At 39.6% G+C, this 12,882-nt stretch overlaps 1 protein-coding gene across 2 annotated transcripts in view; it reads right to left on the minus strand.

The window, feature by feature from the left end:
* Positions 1-12,882, minus strand: part of ITGA2 (integrin subunit alpha 2) — a 93,942-nt gene that overhangs the window by 65,289 nt on the left and 15,771 nt on the right. For both annotated transcript variants that reach the window (XM_070586887.1, XM_008530881.2), the window contains one exon: positions 3,837-3,957. In XM_070586887.1, coding sequence (XP_070442988.1) covers positions 3,837-3,957 — 121 coding nt within the window. The remainder of the gene's footprint in view (positions 1-3,836; positions 3,958-12,882) is intronic.

The following is a 12,882-nucleotide window of genomic DNA, read 5'->3' on the forward strand; positions in this document are numbered from 1 at the left end:
ATAGTGGAGTGTGATTTAAGAAAACTCAGACTAGATCCTTAAGTGAATTGTCAGAAGGAAGGAAAGGGCTGAGAGATGGAGTTGGGCTCAACAAGAGAGATTGCAAAGAAAGTCAAACTAAGCAGAGGAAAAAACTACCAAAGGCAGCTTCAGAACAAGCAGAAAGGGAGTAAAGGAAATAAAGGGATGTGTGTGCGTGTGTATGTATTATATATATACAATGTCTAAGGGAAAAAGACTCACAATTTATTAAGGGAATTTATAGTAATACCACTTTCTGTGCCCAAAGTTAACTTGATTAGTATCAGAAGGAAAGTTAATGTTTCAACAGTCCTTCCCACATCTGCTACTTCCATAATGTCTGTCCGATTGTCATAAATTAGGAGTGGAAAAGGGCACAGTGCCAACTGTCAAAACAAATAGGCAATTCTGGATTCCAAGTTTCATATTATTTTCCTTGAGCCTGAAAGTTGTGAAGGCTGCTTGTCCTAATTGTGGCCCATTCCAGCACTGGAGTGGGAAAACCCATTCACCTGGATCCTACCACAGCCCTGCCCTCTGTGACAAGGCACCTTGGCAGGGCAAGGCACCTTGGCAGGGCCAGGCGAATGAGAGAGGTCAGGAGGGAACCTGGACCCTCTAGGGTCCCAGGCCTTGGGAAGAGAAAATGAGCTCTTAATAGCAAGTTAATATAACTAGTGACACTGAAAGAACACACACTATTAACTACAAGGGGTTGGCACTTAGGTCTCCAGCATTATTCACGGCTGCCTACTCTGCATGTAAATCTTCCTCATTGACTCTACTCCACACTCCTTGAAGTCAAGGTCTATGCTTTGTACACTCTGCACCTCCCGTAGTGTCCAGCCTATGGTAGATTAGAAGATCATGGCCACAACCTGGCCTCTGTGCTTCTCTGCTTTGCAAGGCCAGATCAGTGAAAGGACACAGACTGGCATGCCAGGCCAGCTTTTGTTGTCTTTCCTTCCTGCTTCACACCTCCACAGGGTTAGCCTCTCAGGTAAGACAATGACTCTCCCTTCTCTTCTTGTGTGGTGGCCTATGCTCATACCAGCTGGTGATTATATATAGGCTTGAGGAAAGTAAGGCCTTGCTCAGCCTAATACTACACCTTACCAGAAAGCTCTACACTGTAGTTAAAAGCACTAGCCCAGCCATTAATAGCGTGGTGTCTTGTTTTCACATAGCCATTGTCCTGTGTTTACACATCTTTCAGGAATGTCATGAGAAAGCCAAGGCAGGATTTAGAAATGTCTGATGTCCCTGGTCTTAACACAACCCTATGAGCACCAGAATCTCACCATAAACTGCTAATACACTTGTCTTAACAATGTCTTGTGTGCTTAGAGGGAATCCTGGAGAGAGAAAGAAGAAATGGTTACCTCTCACTTTCCCAGGATTCTGAGTGCTAGGTTCCTGTCAACTTTCTGTCTCTTTTTCTCTTCCTCAATTTCCAACCTGCAGTGTGTCCAGTGGTTGAGTTGCCTTACAATTCGCGACAGGCTTATTGTCTTAAATAGCATCTATTACTAGTGGTGGCTCTTTCTCTTAGATTTACCCCATCCCAGAAAAACTGTTACTTAAAAAGAATAACCTCAAGCTTAATGCCAGCTTTCCCTCAGCAAGTCCATGCTTATGAATTAGATTATCAGAGTGCGTCTGAAGGTCTTGTTCAGCTCAGACTTAAGTCAGTCTACTACAGTTCACTTTGTAGAGTACTTTGGGTGAATCATTTGGGAATAGGACTTTCATTCATGCATTCGATGAATAATCATTCATCCCCTACTCAATGCCAGATACCACTCTGGGTTCTGTGGACACACCAGTGAACAAAACAATGTCTCTATTCTCAGAGAGAGGCCGAAGACAGACAATGAACCTATAAACAAATAAAGATCATTTCAGATGGTAATAACTGCTACACAGAAAATAAATCAGCATAAAAGGCTAGAGTGACCAAGAGGCGTGGTGAAGTGCTAACTTAGATAGGCTTGTCCTAAAGGTCTCTATGAGGAGGAAATATTTGAGCTGACACTGAAAGAAGAGGATCAACCAACCAAGTGAAGATCTTGAGAAGCTGGTTCCTTCCAGGAGAAAAGCATGTGCAGAAGCTTTGAAGCAGGAATGAGTTTGGTGTGTTCAAGGGGCAGACAACAGACAGAACTCATGGAGCACAGTGAATAATAATAAGGGTGAGGGGGTAAAACCTGAGATGGGAGAGGCAGACTGAGACCAGAGCATGGAGGATCCTTTAAGGAATTTTATTTTATTTTAATTGCAGTGGAAAGGCACAGAGGGTTTCATTAAAGTGGAGATGTTTGATATGGGCGTCCACAGTTCAGGAAAGAATCAGGGCTGGATATGTAGAACTGTAGGTCATTAGCAACTTCATCTGCTAGATTCCAAGGTCAAACTACACTGACCATAACGTCTCTCTAGCTTCCTTATGTGGTTACCAAAGCAGAATCAGATAATTGTCGGAGGGGCACTCTCTCTCATATCCCAAATAATGACAGTAATTGCTATTCTTTGGGTTTCCAACCAGATTGTTCTTATCCTTCCGAGTGATTGACAAACTGTCTGCAACATACCCTGCTTTCCAAGTCTCCTCACGTTAGTTAATACTCTTCTCCAGCCTTTTCATCTCCACCTCTTAAGACCCGCCGCATGTGTCACCTCCTCCAAGACACCTTTTGAGAGACATTACCCTCTCAAGTGAGAATTTCACTTTGTTTCCTATCACACAGACAGGCATGCTCCAAAATGTGAATAATTTGCATTTTAATATTTCTTTGAACTGAATTTTTTAGAACCTCAAACATAAGTTCACACAGAAAACAAGGCAATAAATTATAGGTCTATTTGATAAGCCAACAACAGCTCATTTAATCATTGGCAAGAGCTCTAGAGGATCTAGGATCTGAAGCTCCAGGGTGAGTCCGAAGCCTTCTGCCGCAACAGGGAGATAAGGTTCCAACGGCACGACTCCTGTCCACCAGTGGCATCAACTCTGGCAGAAGAGGAGCTACAGCTCTTCTGCCTAAAGACAACTTTCAGAATCATCTGATTTCCCCTGGGCTGATTTTCATTATTATTATGGGAAATTTAAACCAGCAATGGGGGTATATGTTTCCATATCCACGAAGGAAGTTGTGCATAAGTGTAACTATGGTTTATAAATGTAACCCTTACACAGCATTAAAAAACTGGGGCACTTTGGGGCAAAAATAAAAGATGCTAAATGCACTAGAGAAAGGCACCTTGTAAATTTTGCATGGATGCTTGGGAGGATTCTTTACCACATGGAGTAGGTAAGGCTGACTTAGAATGAAGCCAGTAGACGAAGCCTTGCTGAAGGAGAAAATTTAGGCAAAAATTCTACCATCTAGAAATGGCCCAGAGGCAGCATTAGCTAGCCGAATATTTAAAAGGCTCAATGGGTACCAGTTTACAGAAGAAGAAATGAAGACAAATCTATCTATCTATCTATCTATCTATCTATCTATCTATCCATCCATCCATCTACCTATCTATCATCTATCTATCTATTAAATGGCCAAAACTGGTATCGTGAATTCCCTATGGAATATTTAGAGAAAGTTTTCTATTCAGGTTTTTAAAAAGTACCATTACACCATCCCATTAATCATCAATCTCAGTGTTATCAACTCTCAAGGAAAGATCCTTCATTTAAGGATATTTGGGAGCTACTTACTGATAACATATTCATGCACCAATTTGAACAAGCAATTGGAATCAAATATTAAATCTCTTTACTATTTTTATTGAAATAATAAAGAAGAGATTATTCTTACCAGTTGCCTTTTGGATTTAGAAACTGCTGCACCGCATAGCCAAACTGTTCACTTGAAGGACCAGAAAATATCTTTGCTTCCGGGAGACCGACATTGTATGCCATACAACAGTTTAAAATGCCTATGAAGAAAAATGAAAGCAAAGTTCATACTTACAACACGTGAATACAAATTTGTAACATAATTCTCAAAGGCCACCTAAAAAAACTTGTTTGACGTAATAATTATTCTCTTTTTTAGTGTTTACCAAGAAATCCTAGCTACTACTTTTTAAGTGCTTATTTGGGGCCCTGGCACCACGCTAAGTACTTTATACGCATGATTCATCATCTCTTCATCTTCATAGCAATGCTAGGAGATGGTTGCTAATATTATATTTGTTTTGCAGAGATTTCTGAGGTTTCCAGAAATGTGCATCTCACAGGTGGGAAGTGATAAGGGTAAAGTCAGCACTTGAGCACAGGACTGTCTGAATCCAGAGCATGAACCCTTAAACCACATATTCCCTCTAGGCATTCTTAAGTAACTTCAGTTCTATTTGTCCTTTCTAACACAATAAGACTCTAAGCCACTCACGGGCAGCGTCTGAAGGCTATCTTCTATTTCTTCTGTATCCCCCTGAAGGTCTTGAATGGACTCATATGAACTGTCTCGAAAAAGCACTGCTGACTACATCAAAGGAGGGAGAAAATTCACAGCTCCTTGAAAATTCTATCATTTTCTTTCAGAAGGGATCATTTTTGAGGATGAAAATGTAGGGGAAGATGTCCTATCTTTTTTCCTGTAGGAACTGTCAAAATTGGGTTTGCTTTTTGATGCTTCTTTCTGAAGGCTCAAGAAACGATAATCATTTTCAAAAACAACAAAGACCTTGATAGGATAAAGCCCTGATAGACTTTTTTGAAAAACCTTGTTTCTGATGGAAACAGAATGAGGGAAAAGAGTAAAGTTGATAAAATCTCCTTCTCTGATGTGGATAGCATTAATGCTGGCAGTCCTTCATGCTGGAGAAAGAAGGCTGGGTGGATCTTAACGCTCTTTGTGGAAACGGGAATATGCTTCATACTGTTTAAGATCAGTATTTATTTTTGCAGACACTGAAGGCAGAGTGGACTTTTAAAAACCGACATCAAAATTCCATTAATATGTGTTTTCACAAAGGATATCCCACTTTCTGAGCAGCATTGAAAGTGCACAGTATTTCATAAGTCTATTGTTTCAGGCACTGAAAGGATGGAAGAAAAGGGCTTACTCTTCCATTGTCCCTGCGTACTTCCGGGAGCAGATTCTGCAGAGAGCTCCAAAGGAATAATGAAGTCAATGATGAAGCTTTGGGGACTTAAGGTCGTTAACATGCTTCTCTATGTGCCAAAATCATTCTACTGTGGATTTGTTCACTCAAGAGAGCTCAGCTCATTATTTCTTAGAAATACGTGCTGCCAGGAAGAGAAGGACAAATAATTTTGAAATACTCTGCAGCAAAATCTACATAGCTCTCTATTTGAAAATTTTCTCCTTACTGTCTATTTTTCATATGTACCACCACTTCCTTTTATTTTTGAGGAAATAAAATGCAAAAGAAAATAACAATGCAAATTAAGCAGAGAACGAGAAGTGACATTCAGAATACTGGTGATTCCAATCAACAGTTAAACTTCACCCCATTGTGCAGAATTCAATAAATGCTATTTAAATGTTACTAATTATCTAACATATTAGCAAAAGCTTGGGGAGCTGATGCCAAACTGCTCCCACTTTTAAAATATCTAATGCTGGAAAGACCACATATGACTGTATATATAATGACATTGTTTTTTTCCCTATAAATTAGACTTCAGCAGATCATGTAATGATATGAAATCATGATGGAGTTCGTTTTATCACCTCACAGTTAAATTCTATTATATACATGCATATATATGTGTAAATATGCAGTTATGTGTATATATACATATATGTACATGTATATACATACATACATACATAAAAATATTGTTGGGGCTGGCCTTATGGCATAGTGGTTAAGTTTGCACACTCCCCTTTGGTGGCCTAAGGTTCATGGGTTCAGATCCCGGGCATGGACATATGCACCGCTCATCAAGCCATGCTGTGGCGGCGTCCCATATACAAAGTAGAGGAAGATTGGCAACAGATGTTAGCTCAGGGCTGATCTTCCTCACCAAAAATAAATAAAAATAAATGTTAAAAAAAAGTAAATCAGATCATTTCATCTCTCTGCTTAAAGTACCCCAATGTCTTGCCAATACACTGAGAACAAAATCTAACTTCCTTTACCATGGTTTCAAAGGTCCTTCATGATCTGGCAGTTGTGTATCTGGTGACCTCACTTTCCATCACCCTCTTTGCTTACTGTGTTCCAGCCACACTAGATTTCCTTCTGTCCTCTGAACACATGCGACTCATTCTACTTATGGCCTTTGTAGCCATTGCCCACAACATTCTTCCCAACTCAGCATTTATGTTTTGGCACCTACTCATCATTTAGGTCTTTGCTCAAACGGGTCTCTGCTCTCCTTATGGAGACCTCCCCTGACTCCCCTATCTGGCAACCCAACCTACTCCATCACTACAACACTATCGCAGCACTTACTATCTGAAATTAGATTATGTATCTGCATCGTTTGGTGTCTGTCTCCACCTACTAAAATCTAAGCTCCTTGAAAGCTCAGATCTTGTTTCTTTTATTCATTCTTATTTTCTCAGCCCCTAGGATAATATTTGTTAATGAAATAAATTTTTAATTAATACATGTTCTTCAATAATGACTTAGAACATAGAAAAAAATAGAGGGAAAAAGATCACTCATAGTCACATCATTCTAATGCAAGTGAAGTTAATTTGAAGGTATTTCCTTCTAGTATTTTTTCCTCTATTATTTAAACCATAATGTATACCTCAGTTTGTATCCTACTATTTTTTTCTCCTTTGTTTTTGTGATTTGCTTGAGGAAGATTGTTGTTGAGCTAACATCTGTGCCCATATTCCTCGATTTTTTATGTGGGATGCTGCCACAGTGTGGCTAGACAAGCCGTGCTAGGTCCGTGCCTGGGATGTGAACCTGCAAACTCTGGGCTGCCAAAGTGGAGCACGTGAACTTAAGCACTACACTACCAGGCCAGCCCCTGTATCCTACTATTTCTTAATGCTTATATCTGCCTGCCTATTTCAGAATCATCTTGACTCATTTGATCCCCACAACCTTGTAAAACAACAAAACTTAGGTATTTTTACCAATGTATGAATAAGGAAACTAGAACTCCTGGAGGTTAAATGCTTTTCTTGCTCAATGTCACCCAATCGGTGGCTGAGCTCTGGGTCTTGCTCTGGCTCATCTTCTCAACCTTATTGTCCAGAATTTCCATTCATAAATGGTCTGCTCATTTTCTTCACAAAACATGTCATTCTCCATCACTATTCCACCATTCCATTGATCCTAAATCTATTCTTTCCTGCTACTTCAATGCTTCTCAAGACCCTGCCTCTTTTGATAAATCTGGACAATCTCAGTTCATTATACTTATTTCTTTTCAAATATATATTTATAATTCACTATCTATGTCACTGTTTCACACTTAGCCTATGAAAGCTAATTCGCATATATAAATTTATGTAATTATTCTATCTAACTCAATGTCTATTTATTCTTTGCAATACCAGTGCTTACAGTAACATGTTCCTATGTCCGTCCTCACAACTTAACTGGATCATATGGAAAAGAACAACCACATTTGGTTCATCTTGTTTCCTTCCCTCCAACCTTGCCCACATGTCTATACACAGTATAAGTGGATCATTCAAAAAATGTTTATCTAGCTCTTTCATGCCAGGCATTTTTCCAGGTCCTGAGGATATAGCAATGAGCAAAATGAACCAGATCCCTGCTGTCTTTGAGCTTCCATTCTGGTAATTTGACTAAAAAGCCAATCATTACATCATAATGTAGTAAGCATTAAATTTCAGAGACATACAAAGAAGCTTGAGACAAAAGTTGAGAAGAGGGTAAATCTCAGTTTTAAGGCTTCACAGACAAGGTGGCAACCAATCTGGATATTGGAGGATGACTTGGAACTCACTACATACAGAGGAAGGTAAAGGTCATTCCGAGCACAAGGAACATCCAGCTTAGCAGCATACAAGTATGAAAGAGAAGCGTATAAAAACAGTGAAAAACTTGGTACAGCAAGTCCTGGATTATTTCATTAAGCTATATATGTCTGGGTCTCTATGAGATGCAGTGAGTCTCAAGATGACTTGAGCTTTGCCCAAAGGGGTCACCAGTACCAATATTTTTACCCAGAGTGTAATCTTCCCTCCTTGTCCTCCTGTGAATGCAATAGCAGCACAGCAAACCCAAAGTATTTATCAAAGGTGACTTTGCATGTGTTTGTTGACTGTAACCAAGCCAAAGTAGTCCATTGAATCTCACCAAAACTTATCACAAATATAAGCATTGTAGTATCTCCTAGAGGGTTAACTTATGTCCTCTATTTCCACAATAAAAAGGGGGCAGTGTTTCATCGATTATAACCTGGAGTGTTGCCATGTTAATATCCATAGACAAACCAGATAGTTAAGCACCAATTGATCAATGCATACTTCTTCTTTCCCCACACATTTGAAAATTTTATAGGACCTCCTACCCTGAGAGTTCCTGCTCATTTCTGAAATAGTTTTTTGGAAAACTTTAATAATTTAAGAATTAGTTTCAACAAATATGGAATTCATTCTCCCATTTTCTTCTGGAACTCAACTTTATGTTACAAGATAATTCAAAAGAGAAATATATATTTGGAGATTAGGTATAGTTAACCCAGTTTTGTTCTCAAAATGTAGTGAAGCAAAGAAAGAAACCAAATCCTTTGAAAACAAGAGCAGAAATAAATGTAGAAAGCAAAACATGCCATTCTATATTTAACAAGAAAAATTTGGGAGGGGAAGTTTATTGAATTCCATGTTATCATTGTCAGAGCTTAATGACACCTATTTGTAGTATAAGATGGCAGGAGGAGGGTCTGATTTGCGTAGCCAAAGCAAAATTTAAGCATATCTACACATGTTGAAGGGCTGACGGGGCAGAACTTTCACAGAAGGGGTTCATTTGCAGAAAGGTCCAGGGAGATAGAGGGGAAGAAATTCATTTTAAGAGAAGAGAATCAAGGCCAAAAGCAAGAGGTAGACTTGGGAAGACAGATGTTTTTAACTAGGATTTTCAGACTGCACTCCAGCCCCTTCCTGCAGATGTGTGCTGGCAGTTTGGGGGTGGGGGGGAGATATGTCTCTGTTAAATAGTGAACAAAAATATATGAAATCTTCCAGTCATAAAATATATAAATCATGGAGATGTAATGTACACTTGGTGACTATAGTTAATAATACTGTTTTATACATTTGAAAGTTAAGACAGTAGATCTTAAAAGTTCTCAGCATAAGAAAAAACTTCGTAATTATGTGTAGTGACGGACGTTAACTAGACTTATTGTGATGATCATTTCACAATATATACACATATCAAATCATTATGTTGTACACTTGAAGCTAATATAATGTATGTCAATCATATCTCAATAAAAATATAAAATACATCCAAATTAATCATATATGTGTGTGTGTGTATATATATATGAATATATATATATATGAATTCATATATATATCAACTCTAAGGCTGGAATCTTTATAACAATGCAAGCACAGGGTTTCATTGCTTTAAGGCAGGGGAGCACAATTCTCCCATGGCTGGTAGGGACTGGTCCTTACAAGCTGCACAGGTGTTGGCAGGAACAGGAGTGCAGGACAGTGAGCTGGGTGTCGCAGGCATAGCAGGAAGGCCCAGCAGTCATGGAGACACAGGGAATCACTCCTAGAGGATAGCAAAGTTTCCCTGGAGAACTGTGCTCCAGAGTCCAGGAGAAATGCTCTCACCTAAATCAGGGATGCGTGAGACTCCAGGTATGATCTGTCCTGGGACCAAATTTCTCTCCATCTGTGGATGTGTGAACCCAGAAATCAAGCTATCTGCTTCTAAAATGTGACGGTGTGACAGGCATGTGATAGACATTTCCATTTCAAAAGGGAGAACTTAGAAGGAATAAGGGGGTCACCAGTACCAAAAATGTTTAACAAAGCTGGTTAAATTCCATTAGGTTTCAAGGCCTGAGAATAATCCTCTTGTTGCTCAAGGTTCTGTCCTGTAACAGCTCTATTGGCCTCTGCTTCTCTGTCCCCTTCAGTCCAAGATGGCAGCATTTCAGGTGAGACAACATTCCAGAAAACCTTGTAGGTCTCCTGTGTATGTCATGGGAATCCATGCCATTAGACAAGAGAGCTCGCCATATATTTTTCCCGCATAACTCCATCTCTATTCCTGGCCTCTGCTGAGATTGTTGAGAGGATCCACGAATTACACACCTAATCCATTCAGCAAAACATTTTTCAACTATACCCTTGGCCTTCTCTTCCAAGCACACTCTCCTAACGATGAGTCTCCTAATAGTGGCTTTTTTTTTTTTTTTGTAATCTGATAGGCTGAGAATTTCCCAAATCATTAAGTACTGTTCTTTTTTGTTTAATAGTTCCTTCCTCAATTTATCTCTTTCTTCTTGCATTTTACTACATTCAGCAGGCCATATCTTCAACATTTTGCTGGGAAATTTCCTCAGGTAAATATCTAAGTTCATCATTTGAAGGTTCTACTTTCCACACAACTGTAGGATGCAATTAGGCCAAATTTTCTGCCTCTAGATAACAAGGATCACCTTTCCTCCTGTTTCCAATAACATGTTATTAATTTCTTCCTGAGCCCTCACCAGAAGTGGCTTCAACATTCATTTCCTACCAGCTGCCTCTGCAAAGCAATCTTCAAAGACCATCTCTCCCAATAAGGTAATATTCACTGACTTTGGTGACGAGAATACAGAAATATCTTATATGGGGCCACCATTCAACTTAATGCAATGGATATGCCAAGAATGTAAGATCCTAATTGCTGTTTACCTGGACCATTTATCAGGGTGGTGTTTGCAGCAAGCAACTTTGAAGGATGAGGTAATATCTCCTTTCAAAACAAAGAGCAGGCTTGCTGATTTCTTTTTATGTTTTTATTTTTATTTATTTATTTTTTTAAAGATTGGCATCTGAGCTAACAACTGTTGCCAATCTTCCTTTTTTTTCCCCCCCAAATCCCCCCAGTACATAGTTGTATATTTTAGTTGTGGGTCCTTCTAGTTGTGGCGTGTGGGACACTGCCCCAACATGGCCTAATGAGCTGTGCCATGTCCGTGCCCAGGATCTGAACAAAGTCTGCAAACCCAACCACTCGGCCACGGGGCCGGCCCCTGATTTCTTACTGTAAAACAGCAAGTTCACCAAGCTCAGTGTTCTTCTCTTGTAATGCAACCTGCTGCCTATGCAGGCTTCCATTTGGACTCCTTCATGTAGCCCCCAGGAGACTTCATGAGGAAGCACAAGGGAAGCTGATGTAAACATGCTCATGCTCATGTTGCTTGCTGTACTGTGAGCAACAAAGTCCTTTTCTCTGACTCGGGAGTCTCATGTCATCTGTCAGCATCCATGAAACAGTTAACAGGCTAATGTATTAGCTTGTACATAGTGTAAAATCAAATAGCAGATCTGACAGAATGGAGAACAAAAACTCTGCTGTCAGGAAATTGGGGGCTGAATGACAATGAAAATGGATATGTCCTGGGAGTTCAGAGAAATCCTGGGAGGGCATTGTATTTTCCTACAAGGATGGAATAGGGATTTGAATGATCTTATCTCAATTTTAAGAAGCAGAGAGACTCCATCTGACACCTGGGTAATAATTTCCTGCTTCATGACTTGTGGCCATCTTTTTTTCTTCTTTTTTTACAGTATATACATGTATCATTTATTTGACAATTACTCTGCATTCATATCAAAGAAATATATGCATCACTTGCATGGCCAGAAATAAATCCATTAATATATTATTAAGCTTAAGAGGGTGTTATAGATCAATTGCTCCCCCTCCCAACTCCCATGTTGAAACGCTAACTCCTAATGTGACTGTATTTGAAGATAGGGCCTTTAAAGTTAAAAGAGATCATAAGAATGTGACCCTAGTCTGATAGGACTGCTGTCTACATAAAAAGCAGAAGAGTACCAGAGAAATCTCTCCCCATGTGCACACAGAGGAAGGCCACCTGAAGACACAGCAAGAAGGCAGCAGTGTACAAGTCAGGAAGAGCGGTCTCACCAGAAACCAACCTTGATGACCACCTGATCTTGGGCTACTGGTCTCCAGAACTGTGAGAAAATACATTTCTGTTAAAGCCACCTGGTCTCTGGTATTTTGTGATAGTAGCCCCAGCAGACTAAGTCAGGGAAATCAGATTATACCAGAAAATTTCAATTTACTATTCAGAGTTTTAAAGATAATTCTGTCAATACATAGATGCACACATATCAATACAGGAGAGCTATATGCTAATTTCAGTTATATTATTTAAGATTAATATTTTGTGTGAAAAAAATCTAAGTTTTTTAGCGACAAAGTAACTGCATCAAATCTTGGAGTACTGTGGCACTTAGGTAATTTTGAGGCCCTTTCACATTTTTTGATCTTGCCGGCAATGAAGGTCTTCAAAAGTCTACTGCAGTTGCTTTTTAGGTCCATTTATTTTGACTTAGTGCTTCCTAATAACTCAATAGATTCTCTTTTTTTCATAACGATGTTGGAGGGGGAGTTGCCGTCTGTCCACCTCACTGTCTCCCAGTGGCCGAGAGGACTGGGAGAACCCCTAGGAATATCAGCTCCTCAATTCACTGCACTTTCTTCCTTGATCCCTTGAGTGAAAAGGGAAACTGTCTCTCTCTCTCTTGCAGAAGAGCATTTTTGTGCAGTTAGCAAGTCAGCACCTGTTGACTAACTCACTCAGGAGCAAGGTATGCCTCACATGTCTCGAGGCAATAGATGGAAACAATAGGGTAACTGAAGTTAGTATTTCTTCCCTCATAGCTCTGTTCACAGGCCACTTCTCCATAA

Source organism: Equus przewalskii, chromosome 20 (genome assembly GCF_037783145.1).
Source record: "Equus przewalskii isolate Varuska chromosome 20, EquPr2, whole genome shotgun sequence".
NCBI lineage: Eukaryota > Metazoa > Chordata > Mammalia > Perissodactyla > Equidae > Equus > Equus przewalskii.